Source organism: Bufo bufo, chromosome 3 (assembly GCF_905171765.1).
Source record: "Bufo bufo chromosome 3, aBufBuf1.1, whole genome shotgun sequence".
Taxonomy (NCBI): Eukaryota; Metazoa; Chordata; class Amphibia; order Anura; family Bufonidae; genus Bufo; species Bufo bufo.
This window is the reverse complement of record NC_053391.1, coordinates 79628790-79653711: the sequence shown is the minus strand read 5'-3', so window position 1 is coordinate 79653711 and position 24922 is coordinate 79628790. Positions and strand designations below refer to the sequence as shown.

Here is a 24922-nt window from a genome sequence, read left to right as displayed (position 1 = left end):
AGTCAATGGGGAACGGATCTGTTTTCTATTGTGCCATATTGTGTCAGTGAAAACTGATCCGTGTGGCTCAGTTTCGTCAGACGGACACCAAAACGCTGCAAGCAGCGTTTTGGTGTCCGCCTCCAAAGCGGAATGCCAAAACGCCAGTGTGAAAGTAGCCTTACATGTAAGGCTTCATCTGCACAGCCATGTCCATATTTCAGTTCGTAAAAAATGAATCCGCACAATATGGCTACCCTTTGTGTGCATTTTTCTCCCTCCCATCAATAGAAAGGGCTGCTGTCGTCTGCACTTGTGGAACGGCCACCCGAATCCACCAAAATAGGGTTGTGTGTATGACCGGAGTGTGCTCTCCACGGAAAATGCATGTGGCACTTGGATAAAAAATACAGTCCTAGACATGAAGTCTGTGTCTGGAGAAATGATGTTTGTTCCCTTTTTTAAATGTTGCAACTATGTTGTTGTTTTTTTGACTTGCACACAGTGCTTCCTGCATTGTCAGTCATGTAGTAAGGTGTCCTGATTACTGTTTGGTTTCCTTGTAAAGTTTCGATTCTCTAACAATAAGCTTTTGTTTCTCTAATACCTAATATTTAAGTTTCGTTTTCGCCCAGCAGTGACATATGGTTATGTGATTTACAGACCCCGGTGGCGTCATGTGATTGTTTATACCCAAAATCTGCACTCGCACTGCTTTTTTTTAGAAATAGAGGAATCTGGCTAAGGGCTCATGCACATGACTGTGTGCTGGCCGTTCCGTGCATTGGGGACCGCAATTTGCGGTCCCCAATGCAAGGCAACATCCGTGCAGCTGCCGCAGACAGATCCAGACCCATTCAACTTGAATGGGTCTGTGATCTGTCCGCACCTCAAAAAAGTAAGGACCCATTCAAGTGAATGGGTCCGAGATCCGTGATCCGGGTTGCACACGGCTGGTGCCCGTTTATTGCGGACCTGCCGTATGCGGGCCGCAATACGGCAACGGCCGCCACACGTTCGTGGGCATGAGCCCTCATCCTGCTGAGACTTCATTTTACCCTGTGGCGAAACCAACCTCGCCACTGGGTTTTGGAGAGGACTGGCAGCTGGCCTCTTGCCCCAGGATTATGGGCCATATACTAACTTTTAAACCCCTGAACCTATTCAAATGAATTTTGGATAGGTTTGTCCCAAAGTTATACTGTTTAAATTGATGTAAGTTATATGTATGGCCAATGTAAACTCACAAAGTTGTAACAATTTATAATAAGTGTAACTTGTCAGCTTGGGAGGAAATGCTGGGTGTGTTTCTATTGTGCCATTGTCCCATTGTGTGTTTAAAGGGTGATGTCTGTCCTATTGTCTGCACATGTGTATTGGTGACTTCTCTTTGTCTTGAGAGATAATTGGATTACGCCTCGGGTGTCTCGAGGGCAGAGAGGAGGAAACCATGATGCATTGTGGGGATGTGTTGTGTCTGTGTGTCCTAAGTGCTGTTTATCTGTCCTATGTCACAGTCTTCATTCTGGTCCCCTAGGGGCGTGTACACCAGATGGGCTGTACTTACATTGTATGTGTTGTAAATTACTGATTGGTTATATTTCAAACCCCTGTGGGCAGTACTATGTTTTTGGTTTGTGAATAAAAGAGGCTGTACGTGAAGTACAGGCAGTTCCTGTTTTATACCTTCATGAAGTCTTGGCTCATGTTTGGGGGATGGAATAACTACACTCTTGGGGATTGCTATATCACAATACTCCCCTGAGTATAAGCTCTTGTAAGAGCTTGCTCCTGGTTCCTGTCTCTGGATTTAGGAGAAGTTCACCCACTGGAAGCTGAAGCCCGGTCTTGGGTCCAGCGTGGGTGGAGGACGGTGAGACCCCAACCAAGCTGCGGCGGTTCGTGGGGTCTGCAGTGCTGACGGGGTCGAGTGGAGTGCTTGGAGTCCTCTGGAAGCACAAGGAGCATCTATCGACGGAGGTACCCGGTCGGGGTGCTAGGCGTTCCGTTACATACCCTGAGGCCTCTTTCACAAATCAGTGAATCACAGACATGTTGCGTCCGTGTTCTCCACCATGGACAACATCTGCATGGAGTTTGCATGTCCTCCCCGTGTTTAGCTACCTTTTGGCCTCATGCACACGACAGTATTTTTTCACGGTCCGCAAAACAGGGTTCCGTTGGTCCGTGATCCGTGACCATTTTTTCGTCCGTGGGTCTTCCTTGATTTTTGGAGGATCCACGGACATGAAAAAAATGTAGTTTTGGTGTCCACCTGGCCGTGCGGAGCCAAACGGATCCGTCCTGACTTACAATGCAAGTCAATGTGGGCGGATCCGTTTGACGTTGACACAATATGGTGCAATTGCAAACGGATCCGTCCCCCATTGACTTTCAATGTAAAGTCAGGAGTTAATATACCATAGGATCTGAGTTTTCTCCAATCCGATGGTATATTTTAACTTGAAGCGTCCCCATCACCATGGGAACGCCTCTATGTTAGAATATACCATCGGATTTGAGTTAGATCGTGAAACTCATATCCGACAGTATATTCTAACACAGAGGCGTTCCCATAGTGATGGGGACGCTTCATGTTAGAATATCCTACGAACTGTGTACATGACTGCCCCCTGCTGCCTGGCAGCACCCGATCTCTTACAGGGGGCTGTGATCAGCACAATTAACCCCTCAGGTGCCGCACCTGAAGGGGTTAATTGTGCGTATCAGAGCCCCCTGTAAGAGATCAGGGGCTGCCAGGCAGCAGGGGGCAGACCCCCCTCCCTCCCCTGTTTGAATATCATTGGTGGTCAGTGTGCGGCCCCCCTCCCTCCCTCTATTGTATTATTATTGGTGGCCAGTGTGCGGCCCCCCCGGCCCCCCCTTCCTCCCTCTATTGTATTATTATTGGTGGCCAGTGTGCGCCCCCCCCCGGCCCCCCCTCTATTGTATTAATATCATTGGTGGCCAGTGTGCTGCCCCCCCCTCTCTCTCTATTGTATTATTATTGGTGGCCAGTGTGCGCCCCCCCCGGGCCCCCCTCCCTCCCTCTATTGTATTATCATTGGTGGCCAGTGTGCGGCCTCCCCTCTCAGGTCTGTGCGGCGCATTGCTTAATGATCTGTCACTTACCAGTAGGAGGAGCTCCCGGCCGGTCACAGACAGCGCAGCAGGTAAGTACGATGCTTATAATATTGCTAAGTAACCATGGCAACCAGGACTGCAGTAGCGTCCTGGTTGCCATGGTTACCGATCGGAGCCCCAGCGATCAAACTGGGACTCCGATCGGAACTCTCCGCTGCCACCAATGATCGGGGGGGGGGGGTGAGAGGGGAGGCCGCATACTGGCCACCAATGATATTAATACAATAGAGGGGGGGCCGGGGGGGGGCGCACACTGGCCACCAATGATAATACAATAAAGGGAGGGGGGGCCGGGGGGGCGCACACTGGCCACCAATTGTAATACAATAGAGGGAGGGGGGGCCGGGGGGGCGCACACTGGCCACCAATGATAATACAATAGAGGGGGGGCCGGGGGGGGCCGCACACTGGCCACCAATGATAATACAATAGAGGGAGGGAGGGAGGGGGAGCCGGGGGGGCGCACACTGGCCACCAATTATAATACAATAGAGGGAGGGGGGGCCGGGGGGGCGTACACTGGCCACCAATGATAATACAATAGAGGGAGGGAGGGGGGACCGGGGGGGCCGCACACTGGCCACCAATGATAATACAATAAAGGGAGGGAGGGGGGGCCTGGAGGGGGCCGCACTGGCCACCAATGAAATTAAAACTGGGGAGGGAGGGGGGTCTGCCCCCTGCTGCCTGGCAGCCTCTGATCTCTTACAGGGGGCTATGTTACGCACAATTAACCCCTTCAGGTGCGGCACCTGAGGGGTTAATTGTGCGGATCACAGCCCCCTGTAAGAGATCGGGTGCTGCCAGGCAGCAGGGGGCAGTCATGTACACAGTTCGTAGTATATTCTAACTTGAAGCGTCCCCATCACTATGGGAACGCCTCTGTGTTAGAATTTACTGTCGGATTTGAGTTTTCACGAAGTGAAAACTCAGCTCTGAAAAAGCTTTTATGCAGACGGATCTTCGGATCCGTCTGTATGAAAGTAGCCTACGGACACGGATCACGGTTGCCAATCTTGTGTGCATCCGTGTTTTTTCACGGACCCATTGACTTGAATGGGTCCGTGAATCGTTGTCCGTCAAAAAAATAGGACAGGTCATATTTTTTTGACGGACAGGATACACGGATCACGGAGGCGGATGACAAACGGTGCATTTTCCGAGTTTTCAACGGACCCATTGAAAGTCAAAGGGTCTGCAGAAAATCACGGAAAACTGAACAACGGCCACGGGTGCACACAACGCTCGTGTGCATGAGGCCTTTGTGTGCATTTTTCTCCCTCCCATCAATAGAAAGGGCTGCTGTCGTCTGCACTTGTGGAACGGCCCCCTGAATCCACCAAAATATGGTTGTGTGTATGACCGGAGTGTGCTCTCCACGAAAAATTCATGTGGCACTTGGATAAAAAATACAGTCCTAGACATGAAGTCTGTGTCTGGAGAAATGATGTTTGTTCCCTTTTTTAAATGTTGCAACTATGTTGTTGTTTTTTTTACTTGCACACAGTGCTTCCTGCATTGTCCTGATTACTGTTTGGTTTCCTTGTAAAGTTTCGATTCTCTAACAATAAGCTTTTGTTTCTCTAATACCTAATATTTAAGTTTCGTTTTCGCCCAGCAGTGACATATGGTTATGTGATTTACAGACCCCAGTGGCGTCATGTGATTGTTTATACCCAAAATCTGCACTCACACTTTTTTTTTTTTTTAAATAGAGGAATCTGGCTAAGGGCTCATGTACACGACCGCGTGCTGGCCGTTCCATGTGTTGGGGACCGCAATTTGCGGTCCCCAATGCAAGTCAACACCACCTGTGCGGCTGCCGCAGATAGATCCAGACCCATTCAACTTGAATGGGTCCGTGATCTGTCCGCACCGCATGCATGCACTACTTTTTTGCGGTGCGGAGGCACGTACAGTAAACCCACGGAAGCACTATGGAGCTTCCGATCCGTGCCTCCGTTCCTCATCTCCTGGATCCCGGACCCATTCAAGTGAATGGGTCCGTGATCCAGTTTGCACACGGCCAGTGCCCATGTATTGCGGACCCGCAGTATGCATCACAGACATGTTGCGTCCGTGTTCTCCACCATGGACAACATCTGCATGGAGTTTGCATGTCCTCCCCGTGTTTGTGTGGGTTTCCTTCAGGTTTCCTCCCACTCTCCAAAAAGTCATTTAGATTGTGAGCTTCACTGAGGACAGCGAGTGAAGTGAGGCCGTACTGGGCGACAGTTAGGGGAGGCCGTCATGAGGGGTTTTGGTAGGAGGGGGCCAGTGGTGATAGGGTTAAGTGGAGGTAGGAATTGCGGTGGGTGGAGTAAAAAGGGGGTGGTATAGGAAGGTTATATTAAGGGGAGGGGTGTCGGAGCCATTTTAGATTTTCAAATCGGAGGAGACGGAGCAAACTTACGTGATGGAGGTTGAGGCATTAATATAGCAGTTGCGGGCAGCGGCGGAGACCCGGGGACCCGAATGGCTGCAGGACCAGGTGGCTGGTGTGTTGCAGGGGGCGGCGGTGAGTAGTGTCAGCTCACCGCCAACTGTTAGACGGCCGCGGCGGGTACGGCCGCCGGCGCGCCTTAGTCCGGATGCGACCCCCAGGGCTCTGCGCCGGGTGCAGAGCCCCTCCGGGGACCCTTCACTTAGGGTTGCGCACAGGCCACAGGAGACGGATGGACAGCATGGCGGAGGCTCCGCCCATCGTGTGAGGGGAGATGATCAAGGGCCGGTGCAAGGCACATCCAGTAGGCCAGGTGCTGGGATGTTGATGGCGCAGGGAGAAGATGTTCGTGCTGAGGCGGAAGATCATCAGGAAGCAGGACCTTCGGCTGCGGGGTTCACAGCCCCCCGGCAGCTTGGTGAGGCTAACTGGGGTACCATTAATGCGTGAACGGGTGGCCAAGGGGGGGGGTGGGGTGCCACAAGGTGATTTGGGTAGGGGATTGGGGCAGCTTTTTCAGAGTTTGGCGGGTTGGGTGTCTGGTTTTGGGGGGGCAGGAATGTCACCGGTGCCGGCATGGGGAGTGGGGGCTGGGGTTAGTGGAGGACCGGCCAGCGTGGCAAGCAGGGTAGGAGACTCGGTGTCCGTGCAGACGCAGGTTGGGGGGGAGGATGATAGGTCAAAAGTGGACGACACAGCGCGGGGGGGAAGTGTATGTCTGCTTTGAGGGTCCGTTGGGGGCGCACTTAAAAGTGGAAGTGCGGGAGCGCATATGGAAGGGGGAGTATGTATATATCTTCCTTGCTCCCCCTGGAGAGGTTTAATTTAGATAGGGGTAAGAAGGAGGATGGCAAGAAGGACGAGGAGGAGAAACGGAGGTTTCGTCTTATTCCACGGACGTTTTCTAATTGGCTGCAGGCATTTGCTATTTTGGCCAGTGTGGTAGGGGAAAAGAAGCCGGAGTGTTGTTCGGCTCTTTTCTGTTATATGGATGCGATTGGGGAAGCATTTCGGGTGTACGGGGGGAAGGGCTGGTTGCGTTACGACGAGCAGTTCCGGCAGAGGATGGCGGTGCGTAGTACCATTAGATGGGATCATAAGGACATAGGGTTATGGATGCGGGTGATGGCTCCGGTGCGTGCGGGGCAGTCCTTTCGGGGGGAGTCGGGTGGATCGGGACAGGCAGCTTTTTCAGCGGCGTCGGCAAAAGGGCTTTGCTTCCTCTTTAACGAGGGCAACTGCAGGTTTGGGGCAAAGTGTCGTTTTAAACATGAATGTTCCGCATGCGGCGGGAATCATGGATTCAGTCGTTGTTTCAGAGGGGGTAGGCAGGTGGAAAAGGGGCTGACACCGGTGCGGGTAGCAGAGATGGGGCCCTTTCTAAATAGATATCCCGATCAAGGGATGGCGGAATTTTTGAGGGTCGGGTTTACGGAAGGGTTTGGTATCCCCTCTTTTCCCGTACCGGTGATTGCAGGGAGAAAAAATTTGCGTTCGGCACTTGAGCATCCCGAGGTGGTGTCTGAAAAATTGGCGAAGGAGGTATCTTTGGGGCGCATGGATGGCCCCTTTTTGAGTCCGCCTTTGGTCAATTTGAGGATATCCCCTTTGGGGATTGTCCCCAAAAAGGAGCCGAACAAGTTTCGGTTGATTCATCATTTGTCCTATCCTAAAGGTGCGTCGGTCAATGAAGGTATTGATCCGGAACTCTGTTCGGTGGTATATACTTCATTTGATGCGGCTGTAGAGTGGGTGAGGAAATTGGGGGTGGGGGCGTTGTTGGCTAAAACGGATATTGAGGCTGCGTTCCGGTTGTTGCCAGTTAATCCGGATAGTTTGCATTTGTTGGGTTGTTATTGGGAGGGGGGTTATTTCGTGGATAAGTGTTTACCAATGGGGTGTTCAGTGTCCTGCGCATATTTTGAAGCATTCAGTTCGTTTTTGGAGTGGGTTGTTAGGGACGTTTCGGGTTGTTCATCCATTATTCATTATTTGGATGACTTTCTTTGTTTGGGTCCGGCGGGGTCTAGGGTTTGCTCGTTGTTACTTAGCACATTGGAGTCGGTTTTTGGTTTATTTGGGGTGCCGTTGGCTGAGGGAAAAACGGTGGGTCCCACTACGGAATTGAGTTTTCTGGGTATTGTTATTAACACAAATGATGGAATGTCTGTTGCCTGAGGATAAATTGCAGGATTTACGTATGGTAGTGGAGAGGGCTAGGAAATCGGCTAAGATCAGGTTGAAGGACTTGCAATCGCTGCTTGGTAAACTCAATTTTGCATGTCTGATTATGCCAATGGGGAGGATTTTTTTGTCGTCGATTGGCGGGGGCTACGGCGGGCGTTACGGACCCACATTATTTTATTAGGTTGGGGAAGGAATTAAAAGGGGATTTGGCGGTGTGGGGGGATTTTCTGCAGCATTTTAATGGACGGACTTTGGTTTTGGGGGCAGCTGTGGATAATTTTGACTTTGAGTTGTTTTCGGATGCGACGGGCGGTTCGGGATTTGGTGTGAACTGTCATGGGCAATGGTGTGCGGGCAGGTGGCCGATGACCTGGGTGGAGAGGGGATGGGTTCGGAATTTGGCATTGTTAGAGCTTTTTCCGATTGTATTAGCTATGGTGTTGTGGGGGGACCGGTTTAAGGATAATAAAATCCGTTTTCATTGTGATAATTTGGGGGTGGTTCAGGCCATTAATGGTATGACGGCGTCTTCGCCGCCGGTTATTCGCCTGTTACAGCATTTGGTTTTGGTCTGTTTGTCACGTAAGGTTTGGGTGGTAGCAGTACATGTGCCAGGTATTTTTAATAACATTGCGGATGCCCTTTCTCGTTCGCAGCTGGAGCGGTTTCGGCAGCTGGCGCCAGGAGCGGATGCCGAGGGATTGGAATGTCCGGAGTCCATGTGGGAGATGTTGGAGGTACCATAGACGGTCTCCTTCGGGATTCAATGAGTACCGGGACGTGGTTGGCGTACGGTAAAGTGTGGGGGGAGTGGCTGCGTTGGTGTGATGAGTTGGGGGCTCGAGTGGATGAGGGGGATATCCCGTTATTGTTGTTTTTGGGGCATGTTAAGGAGCTGGATTGGTCGGTGTCAAAATTGAATAAGTGGATTGCTGGGCTGGCTTTTGGTTTCAAATTGAGGGGTTTGGCAGATGTGACGAAGACGTTTTTAGTGAGGCAGGTGTTGCGTGGTTGGCGGCGTGGACAGAAGGTTGCGGACAAAAGGAGGCCAGTTTCGTTTGATTTGTTGTTAAGATTAGAGACGCAGTTGGAATCGGTTGGTAGTTCAGGTTGGGAGGTAAAGTTGTTTAGGGCAGCTTTTTCTTTGGCGTTTTTTGGAGCGTTTCGGTTGGGCGAGTTGGTATGTCAAAGTGTGCGGGCTGTTGGCGGTGGGCTGCTGAAGGAGGATGTTATGTTGTTGGGGGATAGGGTGGTGATAAAAATTCGTAGGTCTAATGCCTCTTTCACACGGCCGTTTTTTTTTTTCCGTTTACTGGCCGTTTTTTGCGGTCCGTATACGGTCCGTATACGGAACCATTGATTTCAATGGGTCCGCAAAAAAAACGGAATGTGTTCCGTATGCATTCCGTTTCCGTTTTTCCGTTCCGTTTTAACATAGAACATGTCCTATATTTGGCCGCAAATCACGTTCCGTTGCTCCATTAAAGTCTATGGGTCCGCAAAAAAACGGAACACATACGGAAGTGCATCCGTATGTCTTCCGTATCCGTTCCGTTTTTTGCGGATCCATCTATTGAAAATGTTATGCCCAGCCCAATTTTTTCTATGAAATTACTGTATACTGTATTTGCCATACGGAAAAACGGAAACGGACAAACGGAACGGAAACGGAAACACAACGGAAACAAAAAACGGAACAACGGATCCGTTTAAAACGGACCGCAAAACACTGAAAAAGACATACTGTCGTGTGAAAGAGGCCTAAGACTGATACATCCTGATACATCCTGAACGTATTACTCTCCATTCAGAATGCATAGGGATATGCCTGATCAGTTCTTTTCCAGTATAGAGCCCCTGTGACGGAACTCTATGCCGGAAAAGAAAAACGCTAATGTGAAAGTACCCTAATGTATTGTGATTGTCCATATTGCCTCCTTTGCTGGCTGGATTCATTGTTCCATCACATTATACACGGCTCATATGCAGGGGTTACGACCACTGCAGCAGTGCAAATACAAGAGAGGCTGGCGCATTGTCCTATGCAGAGAAAACACGACCACCACTGGTGGATTACAGGGTGGTCATAACTCCTGATACGAGCCATGTATAATGTAATGGAAAAATGAATCGAGCCAGCAAAGGAGGTAATATGGACAATCACAATACATTAGTAAGTGCCTTGTATTAACTTTCTCTACATGATAAATGCCATTTGCAGAAGGGACACAACCCTTTTAAGGAATCCTGCATCTCAAGCTGCTTATCTCTAATCACACCCAACTCCAGCTTCACACACAGGAGGAGGCTTTTGCCTCTGAGCAGTTGTAAAGCCTTATCTTACTAGATATAGTAGAGTAAAAAGTGCTAGTGTTATGTCGCAGAGATAAGAAACTGCAAGTTGTGTGTCTCTCATCCAGCAGCTTCTTTCTTCTTTCCATAGGCCTCAATGTAACAAGCAGAAAAGAACGAAGCAGCCTGATAAAAGCAGATCAAAGTCTTTTTCTTTAATAGAATATATTACAAAGTTTCTGCTGATTTCTCCTGCAACTGGGGCTGACATATTAGCCCCAGTTACAGGAGAGATACAGCCACAGAGAGAGTGTACAAGCTAGTAATGGAACTTGTCTGGGTCTGCTACCATCACAGCCGGGACGGGAGCCGTGACCACAGCCCAGAATGGGGGATAGCAGCAAGAAAGGGAAAAGAAATACATTACAAAATTACAGAGAACTTCATCAATGATTATTTTAAAGGATGTTGATGCAAAATGGAAAACCCCTTTTATTGATGGCAGTATAGCGGTGTATGGATTCCGCAGTCAGAGCAGTACCAGCAGGAGCACACATCGCTGCTCTGCTTAGTATATCCTAGTAGGAGACCCTGCACCTATGTTCTCTGCTAAGCTTTAGCCGTCACAGGTAGCGATGTTCTATGCAGAACTCCTTCCTGCGCCTGCTCCGCTAAAGTCAGTGCTGGGTCTCCTACTATGGTGTGCTATGCAGAGCGGAGCTGAGGCATGGACCTGAACGCCCTCGGAAGCGTTTCCATGGGCTTTCGGGTCCGTGCCTCCACACTGCAAAAGATAGGGCATGTCCTATTTTTTTGCCACATTTTGTGGATTGCAGACCCATTCAAATCAATGGTTCCGCACTGCAATACAGGATTGACACGGCCGGTGCCCATGAATTGTGGACTGCTATTTGTGGTCCGCAACATGGACATGGCGACCATACAGTCATGTGAATGAGCCCTAAAGCACCTATTCCCGTAGAACTGCGGAATCCATAAACCACTATACTGGCCTGCAACTTTGGGGGCCTATTTTGTCATTGGTTTTCTGAGACTTTACAACTCAAGCCATTAGTATATGATTGGTGGGAGTCCGACTACCGGGACCCCACTGGTCAGCTGTTTGAGACAGCACACCGGCACTCTCAGAAGCGCTGCAGCCTTCTCATGCTCTCTAAGCACAGCGCCATCCATTTGATAGTGGCTGTGCTTGGTATTGCAGCTCAGCCCCATTCACTGACCAGCACCTAGACCATGTGACCAATGACCGTGACGTCACATGGCCTAGGCAAAGCTGGACAAGGCCGCGGCACTACTGCAAGCTCTGCTGCGTTCTCAACCAGCTGATCGGCGGGGGTCCCCACTGATCAGATACTAATGACCTATTCAGGGGGTAGATTATCAGTATATAAATCTTAGGCTACATGCACACGACCGTATGTGTTTTGCGGTCCGCGTTTTTGCAGACCCATTGAAATGAATGGGTCCGCATCCTATCCGCAAAAAAAAACGGAACGGACACTGAAACAAAATACGGTCGTGTGCATGAGGCCTTAGAGAACCCTTTAAGACAGTAATATGAATTTGTAAAATACAGAATTACAAAAATGAATTTATGGGCATTTAGAATAGTTTTAAAGAAAATTGTATTAAAAGGAACTTGTCACCAGGATTTTGTGTATAGAGCTGAGGACATGGGTTGCTAGATGGCCGCTAGCACATCCGCAATACCCAGTCCCCATAGCTCTGTGTGCTTTTATTGTGTAAAAAAACCGATTTGATACATATGCAAATTCACCTGAGATGAGTCCTGTCCCTGACTCATCTCACATACAGGACTCATCTCAGGTTAATTTGCATATGTATCAAATCGTTTTTTTTACACAATAAAAGCACACAGAGCTATGGGGACTGGGTATTGCGGATGTGCTAGCGGCCATCTAGCAACCCATGTCCTCAGCTCTATACACAAAATCCCGGTGACAGGTTCCCTTTAAAGTTTAGTTACACTTTGATCTACTGGTCATTTTCTAATAATACGTTCACGTTATAAATAATGACAATTGAATACTGAATAAGTCAGTATAGATGAAGGTAAAATTAGGCCTTGTTCACACATCAGTTATTTGGTCAGTTATTTAGCTCAGTTAGGCCTCGTTCCGTTTTTTGCGGTCTGAAAACCGCGGATCTGCAAAAAACAGAAGCCACCCGTGTGCATTCTGCAATTTGCTGAACGGAACGGGCGGCCCATTGTAGAAATGCCTATTCTTGTCCGCAAAACGGACAAGAATAGGACATGCTGTATTTTTTTTTGCGGGGCTAAGGAACGGAGCAATGGATGCGGACAGCACATGGAGTGCTGTCCGCATCTTTTGCGGCTCCATTGAAGTGAATGGGTCCGCACCCGAGCCGCAAAAAATGTGGACCACAACAACGGTCATGTGCATGAGGCCTTATTGTGAGCCAAAGCCAGGTGCGGGTCAAAACACAGAATGGGTGTAAGGGCTCATGTATTTTGCGGTCCACAAAAAATGGATCCGCAAAAAATATGGATGACATCCGTGTGCATTCAGTATTTTGCGGAACGGAACAGCTGGTCCTTCATAGAACAGTACTATCCTTGTCCTGGGCAATAATAGGACATGTTCTCTCTTTTTGCGGAACGGAAATACGGACATATACGGAAAAGGGATGCACACGGAGTAACTTCCGTTTTTATTTTTTAGAGCCCCATTGAAGTGAATGGTTCCACATACGGTCCGCAAAAAACCCCGGAACGGACACAGAAAGATAATACTTTCGTGTGCATGAGCCCTAAATCAAATCATTACATCTGATCTCAGAGTAGGCTCACAATAACTGATGGAAATAACTGACCAAATAACGGAAGTGTGAACTCAGCCCTAGTCACAAGATGAGACAGAAATGGATAATGAGCTGCCAATGACGTCCTCTCTGTTACAATTTCTATACGAGACAGATGGATGTTACACTGTATATTCTCCCTTACCTGAGACGTCTAATGTTTCCATGTTGAGGTCCAGCTGACAAGATCAGGGCTGTTTTCCCCACGCGATGTTGTCTTGTGTTATGAAACCTAAGTCAGGAAGTTGCAGTTGGTCTTCTTCTGGACGTCGGGAGGAGCCTGCTCTGCATAAAGAAAGCATTGCAGAATCTAAAAGGAGTAAAAGGAGCCTCCTCTCCATGTTAGGGTAAATGTCGTCCCTGAGTTCAGTGTAAGGGTACGACTACGACCACACGGTCGGGGTTCTGTCTGCAGATTTGAAAGCTACAATCGGAAGCGGATCATAAAAGGAGAGAAAGTATTAGGAAAGGAAGCTGCTTGTCCATAGGTTGTGGCTGATATTGCCGTCAGACGCCTCACTTGACTCCTCACATTGGGGTGGATTTATTATTGCTCTATATCAGGCATCCTCAAACTGCGGCCCTCCAGCTGTTGCAAAACTACAACTCCCAGCATGCCTGTACAGCCTACAGGTATCAGCCTACAGCAGGGCATTGTGGGAGTTGTAGTTTTACAACAGCTGGAGGGCTGCAGTTTGAGGATGCCTGCTCTATATTAAAGGGCATCTGTCAGCAGATTAGTCCCTATGACACTGGCTGACCTGTTATATGTGCGCTTGGCAGCTGAAAGCATCTGTGTTGGTCCCATTTTCATATCTGCCCGCATTACTGAGAAAAATGAAGTTTTAATATATGCAAATGAGCCTCTAGGAGCAAAGGAGGCGTTGCCATTGCACCTAGAGGCTCTGCTCTCTCTGATGCCTAATTAGAGAGTAAAATAACAATCACGGTCAATTGACCACCAAATCCCTTTAGGAGTCCTAACTTGTATATAACTTTATTATAATTTATTAAAAACGACAAAACCGAAAATGAACCAAACGTTTAATTTAAAACTGTCAGGGTGAAACAGGGGACAGTTGTTCATTTCACTGGTAGCGGCAGTACTAGGGTCAGTGTTGTGTATCACAGCACTGTGCGATTTATAAACGCTTTTTTATAAAGTGAATTGTGCGGTGTTTTTTATTCTCCCCTGAGGAAGCCGCACATGCGGTGAAACATGTCGGGAGGGTAGTGTCTGTTAGTTTTTAGCCAGGGCTGAGCACAGGGACGCCATCAATCATTGAGCAGGGAAAGTGTATAGGGCCAGCTACTATCACATACAACAAACAGTGTTTGAACCAGAATTGTGTGGGTTAAGTTACAGCTGAATGTGTGTGTATGAGATAGTGGGTTAGCGCCATTATTATATCAACAGTTATAACATCAGTTCAAAGCGGTGAAGTTCCTGCAGTGGACACATTTACAGAAGGAGGGTGTACTATTGCAGCAAGTAGGAGCATTGCAGTAAGCCCCATCTCATCTCCACAGGAAACTGCTATATAGAAAATCCACTCCATAAAGCATTTGACGCGTTAATAAAAGGCAGTGCACATGGTCAAAAATAAAACATAAATGTTAATGAGTCAATTGTCAATAAATGAAAAGTTGTGGAAACAAATAAAAACACCGCACAATTCAATTAAAAAAAAAGTGTTTATAAATATCCCAGTGCTGTTATACACAACACTGACCCTAGTACTGCCGCTACCAGTGAAATGAACTGTCCGCTGTTTCACCCTGACAGTTTTAAATTACACGTTTGGTTCATTTTCGGTTTTATTGTTTTTAATAAATTATATTAAAGTATGTAGTTTTATAATTTACAAGTTAGGACCCCTAAGGCCCCTTTCACACGGGCGAGTATTCGGCGCAGATGCGATGCGGTAGGTGAACGCATTGCACCCGCACTGAATACCGACCCATTCATTTCTATGGGGCTGTTCACATGAGCGGTGATTTTCACGCATCACTTGTGCGTTGCGTGAAAATCGCAGCATGCTCTATATTCTGCGTTTGTCACGCAACGCAGGCCCCATAGAAGTGAATGGGGTTGCGTGAAAATCGCAAGCAAGTGCGGATGCGGTGCGATTTTCACACACGGTTGCTAGGAGACGATCGGGATGGAGACCCGATCATTATTATTTTCCCTTATAACATGGTTATAAGGGAAAATAATAGCATTCTGAATACAGAATGCATTGTAAACTAGCACTGGAGGGGTTAAAAAAAATAATAATAATTTAACTCACCTTAGTCCACTTGATAGCGCAGCCGGCATCTCCTTTTGTATTCTTTCTTTAGGACCTGGGTAAAGGACCTTTGATGACGTCACTCCGGTCATCACATGATCCATCAAGAATACAGAAGGAGATGCCGGCTGCGCTATCAAGTAGACTAAGGTGAGTTAAATTATTTTTTATATTTTTTTTAACCCCTCCAGCGCTAGTTTACTATGCATTCTGTATTCAGAATGCTATTATTTTCCCTTATAACCATGTTATAAGGGGAAATAATACAATCTACAGAACACCGATCCCAAGCCCGAACTTCTGTGAAGAAGTTCGGGTTTGGGTACCAAACATGCGTGATTTTTCTCACGCGAGTGCAAAACGCATTACAATGTTTTGCACTCGCGCTGAAAAATCGCGGGTGTTCCCGCAACGCCCGTGTGAAAGAGGCCTAAAGGGATTTGGTGGTCAATTGACTGTGATTGTTATTTTGGATTTATCCAGAGGGTCACAGAAGTTTAGTGTTCTAATTAGAGAGTAGGCTTGGCTCCTGAATAGAGATGGGGCAAAGTTTTAAAAAATTTGATTCGCCGGTTCGACGAATTTTTGGGAAAAAATTGGGTTTAATCCGAATCTCGTTAAAAATGGCTATTTTGTGGGTTCAGAAAGCCTTCATAGTGGTGTAGAACGCTGTGCCTTGCAGTAACACGCATAAGGAGTCTGCTGTGGTAGTGAAATAATACTGAGTCAGTATGACATGCAGATGACCGACGTCGCTCTTAGGGCTCTTTCACACCTGCGTTCTTGTCTTCCGGCATAGAGTTCCGTCGTCGGGGCTCTATGCCGGAAGAATCCTGATCAGTTTTATCCTAATGCATTCTGAATGGAGAGAAATCCGTTCAGGATGCATCAGGATGTCTTCAGTTCCTGAACGGAACGTTTTTTGTCCGGAGAAAATACTGCAGCATGCTGCGCTTTTTGCTCCGGCCAAAAATCCTGAACACTTGCCGCAATGCCGGATCCGGAATTAATGCCCATTGAAAGGCATTCATCCGGATCTGGCCTTAAGCTAAACGTCGTTTCGGCGCATTGCCGGAGCCGACGTTTAGCTTTTTCTGAATGGTTACCATGGCTGCCGGGACGCTAAAGTCCTGGCAGCCATGGTAAAGTGTATCGGGGAGCAGGGGAGCAGCATACTTACCGTCCGTGCGGCTCCCGGGGCTCTTCAGAGTGACGTCAGAGTGCCCCAAGCGCATGGATCACGTGATCACATGGACACGTCATCCATGCGCATGGGGCGCTCTGACGTCATTCTGGAGCGCCCTGGGAGCCGCACGGACGGTAAGTATACTGCTCCCCCGCTCCCCGCTCCTACTATGGCAACCAGGACTTTAATAGCGTCCTGGGTGCCATAGTAACACTGAAAGCATTTTGAAGACGGCTCCGTCTTCAAATGCTTTCAGTACACTTGCGTTTTTCCGGATCCGGCGTGTAATTCCGGCAAGTGGAGTACACGCCGGATCCGGACAACGCAAGTGTGAAAGAGGCCTTAGAATCACTGCACACTTCACTTATTAGGGCAGTCACGTGGCCAAAACTGACCAAATAAAAGTATGAACTCAGCCTTACAGATCAATGTTAGCGCCAAGAAGAAGCGCACTCCCTTTACACCCTCGTCAGCTGATTCCACATAGATGTCCACAGAACCTGTTCTATTAAAGGGGTTGTCAGAGTTATGAAAAAAAATATATATAGCACTGTAAATCTGATGGGCAGTAAGTTTTAGGTAAAAAAAAAAATCTTTTTCCTCATTTCCCTGGTTCTCTTGTGGCCCTTTGTTTACCTGCAATAACAACAATCTCTGCCCCTCCCCCTGCTTTGCAAAAGGAGTGAATAAGTCTGCCCTGAGTGACATGTCTGCCTGCTGGGATACTCAGCAGCATGTTGTATGTGTAGGTCCGAGCTGTATAATGACATTGCTGATACACACAGGATCCTCCCCCTACCTGTTGTGCAATGCTCTGCAGAACGCCTTTGTCAGCTCCTGTGCCCAGCATTTTGTCTCCTCACTGCCTGTAGCTACTCAATAAAGCCTTCAGCCCTGAGTCTGTGCTGCTGGGGTTGGGAGAGAGCAATAAGCAGCAGCTGGCAGTGCAGGGGGCGTGGCCAGCACAGTACATGTGCTGCTGGGGTTGGGAGAGAGCAATAAGCAGCAGCTGGCAGTGCAGGGGGCGTGGCCAGCACAGTACATCTGGTGTACAGATCTCTCAGGCTTGTGAACAAATCATTATCAGAGCAGGGAGAGACGCTGACATCACAGGTCATGTGACCCTCAGTGAAATCTGAGAAAGGAACAACTACAGATTCATAAGTGCATGGCAAAGCTGTTATATTTGATTAGTTAGAAACATATAAAGAACAAAAAAAACCCGGACAACCCCTTTAAACACTTATACAAGTAGAGCCCCCCTGACAGGAGACGGTGTCAGCAATAAGTTTATGTTGACGTCACTGATTATTTTGCCCTTCCTCTGATCCGTCAGAGCAATAACCCACAAAAAACGGATCCTGTCTGTTTAGCATCCGCCTTCACTCGGTCAGCATTTGGTCAGTAATCCATCAGTATTGCTAATGCCCAAAAAAAACAGGAGTGGATCCAAAACAGAGATGACACGTGAATGATGAGACCACAGAGTGGCCCAATGACAGTCTGGAGGTGGCGGCAGCATCAGGAGGAGGCCACAGAGGGGCAAGGTGACATAGTGTTGCGGTAGCAGCAGCATCAGGAAACCACAGAGTGACCTGGTGACAGAGTGGGGAGATGGGTAGCAATACGAGTACCGGCTGAAGATGGTGGGTGAAAGAAGGAGCACTTGGCATCAGATGTGTGCCATCAGGCGGGTGTCAGCATCAGAATAGTAGCGGAGGCTGCACTAAACACCCGCTGTGATGCCACACTACTGGCCGGGCAGGACAGCTTTTCCAGGGGAAACTCTGCCAGTTGCTAATACAGTAATACACACCAAAAAGGACTGTAATTTTCTCACTTCAACACACAATGGCAAATAAGTTCTTTTTCTTGACTTTTTCCTCCTCGATACATGCCAAAAAGGGCTTTAGAACATATAACTGCACCGCTGAATGACAAATAGGCTCTTATTTTTGTCCACTTATACACGACACAAAAGGCTTTAGAACATATAACTGCACTGCTGAATGGCAAATACACTGCTCAAAAAAATAAAGGGAACACAAAAATAACACCTCCTAGATCTGAATTAATTAAATATTCTTCTGAAATACCCATGGAGGTCTGGATTTGGAGTCACACTCGAAATTAAAGTGGAAAAACACACTACAGGCTGATCCAACTTTGATGTAATGTCCTCAAGTCAAAATGAGGCTCAGTAGTGTGTGTGGCCTCCACGTGCCTGTATGACCTCCCTACAACGCCTGTGCATGCTCCTGATGAGGTGGCGGACGGTCTCCTGAGGGATCTCCTCCCAGACCTGGACTAAAGCATCTGCCAACTCCTGGACAGTCTGTGGTGCAACGTGACGTTGGTGGATAGAGCGAGACATGATGTCCCAGATGTGCTCAATTGGATTCAGGTCTGGGGAACGGGCGGGCCAGTCCATAGCATCAATGCCTTCGTCTTGCAGGAACTGCTGACACACTCCAGCCACATGAGGTCTAGCATTGTCTTGCATTAGGAGGAACCCAGGGCCAACCGCACCAGCATATGGTCTCACAAGGGGTCTGAGGATCTCATCTCGGTACCTAATGGCAGTCAGGCTACCTCTGGCGAGCACATGGAGGGCTGTGCGGCCCTCCAAAGAAATGCCACCCCACACCATTACTGACCCAATGCCAAACCGGTCATGCTGTAGGATGTTGCAGGCAGCAGAACGTTCTCCACGGCGTCTCTAGACTCTGTCACATGTGCTCAGTGTGAACCTGCTTTCATCTGTGAAGAGCACAGGGCGCCAGTGGCGAATTTGCCAATTAGCTAAAAAAAATAAAGGGAACACTTAAACAACACAATGTAACTCCAAGTCAATCACACTTATGTGAAATCAAACTGTCCACTTAGGAAGCAACATTGAGTGACAATCAATTTCACATGCTGTTGTGCAAATGGGATAGACAACAGGTGGAAATTATAGGCAATTAGCAAGACACCCCTAATAAAGGAGTGGTTCTGCAGGTGGTGACCACAGACCACTTCTCGGTTCCTATGCTTCCTGGCTGATGTTTTGGTCACTTTTGAATGCTGGCGGTGCTTTCACTCTAGTGGTAGCATGAGACGGAGTCTACAACCCACACAAGTGGCTCAGGTAGTGCAGCTTATCCAGGATGGCACATCAATGCGAGCTGTGGCAAGAAGGTTTGCTGTGTCTGTCAGTGTAGTGTCCAGAGCATGGAGGTGCTACAAGGAGATAGGCCAGTACATCAGGAGACGTGGAGGAGGCCGTAGGAGGGCAACAACCCAGCAGCAGGACCGCTACCTCCGCCTTTGTGCAAGGAGGAACAGGAGGAGCACTGCCAGAGCCCTGCAAAATGACCTCCAGCAGGCCACAAATGTGCATGTGTCTGCTCAAACGGTCAGAAACAGACTCCATGAGGGTGATATGAGGGCCCGACGTCCACAAGTGGGGGTTGTGCTTACAGCCCAACACCGTGCAGGACGTTTGGCATTTGCCAGAGAACACCGAGATTGGCAAATTCGCCACTGGCACCCTGTGCTCTTCACAGATGAAAGCAGGTTCACACTGAGCACATGTGACAGACGTGACAGAGTCTGGAGACGCCGTGGAGAACGTTCTGATGCCTGCAACATCCTCCAGCATGACCGGTTTGGCATTGGGTCAGTAATGGTGTGGGGTGGCATTTCTTTGGAGGGCCGCACAGCCCTCCATGTGCTCGCCAGAGGTAGTCTGACTGCCATTAGGTACCGAGATGAGATCCTCAGACCCCTTGTGAGACCATATGCTGGTGCGGTTGGCCCTGAGTTCCTCCTAATGCAAGACAATGCTAGACCTCATGTGGCTGGAGTGTGTCAACAGTTCCTGCAAGACGAAGGCATTGATGCTATGGACTGGCCCGCCCCTTCCCCAGACCTGAATCCAATTGAGCACATCTGGGACATCATGTCTCGCTCTATCCACCAACGTCACGTTGCACCACAGACTGTCCAGGAGTTGGCAGATGCTTTAGTCTAGGTCTGGGAGGAGATCCCTCAGGAGACCGTCTGCCACCTCATCAGGAGCATGCACAGGCGTTGTAGGGAGGTCATACTGCAGCGTACTCAAGTTGTGTGCAATAGGTGTTTCTGGGTGATGTAGTGCAATAGACACTAACCTGGTACGGCTGACTCTCTGCAAGGGCAGGTGATGGTAAAAATTGTTCGTGACGCCAGTGCCAAGTAAACGGTGGCACGCCGTTTGCGGATAGCAGGAATAAATGAGGAACACCGTGATGTTAAAGCAGAACTCCAACTTTAGTAGTTATAAATTCAGAGACATTGATGGAAGCGCAGTTCCTTTGCATACAGTCGATTTGTCAATACGGTTGATGCAGGCAATACAGCTTGAGCAAGGTATTTACAGAGTGTCGAACACAGGACTTGCAGTACAGGAGCTTGCACTCTATTTCTGTCTGATCCTGGAATATAGCAAATCTTCTCCAAGGCCCAATAACCTAGTTCTGGCTTTATATCCTTGGTTGTAGCTTTAGATAGTACCTCCTCTGTTATTTTGAGTACCTCTTGCTTCTCTGCACTTTGCCTCTGTCCCTCTCGGCTTCCTTAGGCTCTAGAAACTTCTGCACAGTGGTCTCCCTGCTTCTGCATGTAGACATATTCAGGAGGGGAACCTTCTCCTAGGATTTGGAACCCGGTTACAGGGACTGCAATGCCCTCTCCTGGTCCCCAGGCTTCAGGCCTGGACTGGTCTCTGACATAGTCTAAGCTCCAGCTTCAGACTACAGGCTGCAGCTTTAGACAGGCACTTAGACTAGACTGACTTGTGCTTCCCTGACTGGGCCTTATATAAACTAGGGCTCCCTAGCTCCCTCTAGTGACTAGAAGCTGGAATGACACCCCTAGCAGGCCTGTACATGCAAGTTTCACAGTAACAGGGAAATACATAGCATTACATTACATGACATTTTATAAAACTGACATATACCAACTTCCCCATAATTAAGGAGGGACGACAGCACACCAAGTGACACTTTGGTAGTGACGGGCATTACAGTCCCCGTACACTACATACCCCACTGCTTTAAGCTGAGTACGACCTCGTACTCCATCATGGGTCGCCCAACTGGAATCTCTACCTGAAACAGAAAATAGAGACATGCAGGCATACATACATGTAATTCATCTGCATTTACATTCACATCAGGTCCAATTGGCAAAGGTGAAGGGTAGTGACAAGGGGCGTCGTTCTCTTCTCTCAGGATAGTGAATGGAACGGGGGCGCTGACCTGGCACAGCGTAACATTATAACCAGGATAGTCCATGACAATGAATAAGTCCATGATAGAACAGCAAAATGGATAAAACAGTATAAAAGTTCTTGGAGGCTCAAAGAACAAACATGAGTTCGTACCCAGGTTATTTTCCTATAAATCACAGAGGCTCTCATGCGGTGGAGTCCATCTCTGGGCACATTTCCTTGTAAAAGAGCAAAAATCTCAGAGGCTCAGGTTCTTTTGAGTCTGTCTCCGGGCACGGTTCCTTAGTATGAAGTTGCACAATAAAAGGACAGCAAAGACAAGTGCTGTAATGCCCCTGATCAACCTGAAAAGGGGGTGAAGGGTAAAAGGTGCAACTAAAGGAACAGGCACAACTTGGCGTGGGATAGCAAAAGCAGGCAGGAGGTCCTGGAAACAAACTTGGCCTTGCTGACTTTGTGATTTCAGTGGTCAACACCTACCACTGAGCCGTGGACAAACTGGCAGCCGCAACAAAGGACCAGACACGTAGGACTCCTGTCCTGGAAGGGTTAATACCCTCATTCATTGAGGAAATAAATCAAAGGCCTAGCAGGCTGTTTCACAGTGGCATATCATAACCACTTGGCTCTGCTGGCAAGTACGGCCTGTAGTAGTCCTCTACAGGAGGATGGGCCCACATAACTGTATTGGGGGGCAGCTGCAAGGTGAAGGGGCCCCTAATAGGTATTGGCCCCATGGGCCTAGGGGTAAACCCTTGGGTGGACCGTACCGGTCCCGGCATAATGATTGTGGGGTGGAATGGTGTGGTTACCGCCGCCTCAAGCGGTCCGGTGGGCTCTGCGCAGCTATTCACAACAACCGGGGGTCTCCTTTGGGGCACTGACGGAGCGGTGGCAGCAGAAGGTGGTCTACGGGTGGTGACAGGCACCCTTACCTCGTCCTTCTTTGGCGGCGTCTGGATCCTGGCGGTCGCGATCTTGCGCAGCTCCCGCAACTTCTCCTCCAGCCGGACAATCTGCTCACCGATGCTCTCTGTGTCGGAGTCGCTGTCATCTGCTGGCGCCGCCGGCGCAGGTACAGTCACCGATGGCGCGGACTCGGCCTCTGCGGGTTCTGGCGATGCGTCTGGTCTCCGACCCTTCCGGATGTTCTCCAAGGTAGCATGAAGTCCTTTCCAGTTTTCCATATCTTGTATGGTCTTCTCCCGACGAGGCAGCTCGGGGGAAGGATAGGGGCTCACCCTTTTCTCCAACACGGTTGGCTGCCAGAAGACGTTAGGCCCAATGAAGGAGCTCCGCTCCTGAAAGGCGTGATGGGCCGGCTCTGGAGAGCGTTCCGGTTCCCGCTCGCAGCCAGAGTAGTCTTCTTCTTCTTCTGCCTCCCAGTCCTCAGGTGCTCGCTTGGGACGGGTCACGGCAGTTGCATAAGGGCCTCTCAGGCTCTCGGCAGGGGTGAACTCCACTTCCTCTCCCTCGCGGAGTCTGTGCTGATAGGAAGGGAGGTAGTCTCTCTTGACAGACCTTCTATTCACATATAGGTCTCTGCCAGTCAGATAGTCTTGGATGAACCCGTAGCCACGGGTTTTGTCAAAGGACACCACCACTCCCTTTCTCCTTTCCAGGCGGGGTTGGGTGTTGGTGTGTCTTTCATGGATAGTTTTAGTCAACTCTTCATAGTAGATCTTGGTCTTGGTATTCCGCTTTATAGCGGCCTCCCGGATCTCCGCCATTAGTGACGACCACTTGAAAGAGGGCTGAAAGAAGTCCCTCCAAGAGCCATAGCAGGGCTCTGGTTCTTTCTCCCTTGGGCGGCAGGCGGGTTTCTCCGGTCCCGGAGAGTAGGCCGGTGGAGCCTCCTCTGGCTCTACACCGATGTCAGTCATTTTTGCAATCTCAGGTGCGGACGCTGCAGCAACGCTCTGCTCAGTTTCCAACATGCTCGATCCTTCTGAGGAGAGCGATAGGGTCGCGTCAATTAAAGCAGCCAGCTCCTCCCATTGCACTGGGAGGCCGCCCCCCAGGTATTCCAGTATATGGAAGGCGGTGTCCATGCTGGCAGACATGCAAATGTCCAGATAAGCAGTGGCGCCTGACCTTGAACTCCTTCCTGCTTTTTCCTCAGAAAGGCGCCAATTTTTCCCGCCTTTTCGGGATGAAGATGACGCAGCAGTAAATTCAGCAAGCTCAGCGGCCATCTTTAGCAAGAAACGCTGTCCATTCACTGACAGCAAGCAGGATTGTAAAAAGTCCACAAAACCACACTCCAATGCGGCGATTTTCTTCCTCTGGGTAGCGCAACACTGCACAGCACTTTTTAGAGGTTTTTGGTACACTTTGGGTATGATTTTCAGTCCACAAAGTCCACTTGAATAAAACAGGCAAATTGTCACTTTGGTCACAGGGCAACTGTATAAGGCACAAAGTTCACGCTTCTTGCACTAGAAAGCGTGCGTATCCTGTTCGTGACGCCAAAAGAGAGGTGCAGCGTACTCAAGTTGTGTGCAATAGGTGTTTCTGGGTGATGTAGTGCAATAGACACTAACCTGGTACGGCTGACTCTCTGCAAGGGCAGGTGATGGTAAAAATTGTTCGTGACGCCAGTGCCAAGTAAACGGTGGCACGCCGTTTGCGGATAGCAGGAATAAATGAGGAACACCGTGATGTTAAAGCAGAACTCCAACTTTAGTAGTTATAAATTCAGAGACATTGATGGAAGCGCAGTTCCTTTGCATACAGTCGATTTGTCAATACGGTTGATGCAGGCAATACAGCTTGAGCAAGGTATTTACAGAGTGTTGAACACAGGACTTGCAGTACAGGAGCTTGCACTCTATTTCTGTCTGATCCTGGAATATAGCAAATCTTCTCCAAGGCCCAATAACCTAGTTCTGGCTTTATATCCTTGGTTGTAGCTTTAGATAGTACCTCCTCTGTTATTTTGAGTACCTCTTGCTTCTCTGCACTTTGCCTCTGTCCCTCTCGGCTTCCTTAGGCTCTAGAAACTTCTGCACAGTGGTCTCCCTGCTTCTGCATGTAGACATATTCAGGAGGGGAACCTTCTCCTAGGATTTGGAACCCGGTTACAGGGACTGCAATGCCCTCTCCTGGTCCCCAGGCTTCAGGCCTGGACTGGTCTCTGACATAGTCTAAGCTCCAGCTTCAGACTACAGGCTGCAGCTTTAGACAGGCACTTAGACTAGACTGACTTGTGCTTCCCTGACTGGGCCTTATATAAACTAGGGCTCCCTAGCTCCCTCTAGTGACTAGAAGCTGGAATGACA

The 24922-nt window shown here is 48.9% G+C and overlaps 1 protein-coding gene across 3 annotated transcripts in view; it reads right to left on the bottom strand.

Annotated features, from left to right (window-relative positions):
• LOC120994586 overlaps window positions 1–17252 on the bottom strand; it is a 52973-nt gene extending 35721 nt beyond the window's left edge. The window contains exons 1-2 of one of the 3 annotated variants that reach the window (XM_040423257.1): window positions 17187–17252; window positions 13056–13195 (exon numbers count right to left, since the gene is read on the bottom strand). In XM_040423257.1, coding sequence (XP_040279191.1) covers window positions 13056–13077 — 22 coding nt within the window. In that variant the 5' untranslated portion in view covers window positions 13078–13195; window positions 17187–17252. Of the gene's footprint in view, window positions 1–13055; window positions 13196–13305; window positions 13325–14612; window positions 14623–17186 lie in introns of those variants that run through there. The other 2 variants (XM_040423259.1, XM_040423258.1) reach the window with 2 other exon arrangements.
• Between the last annotated feature and the right edge of the window lie 7670 nt (window positions 17253–24922).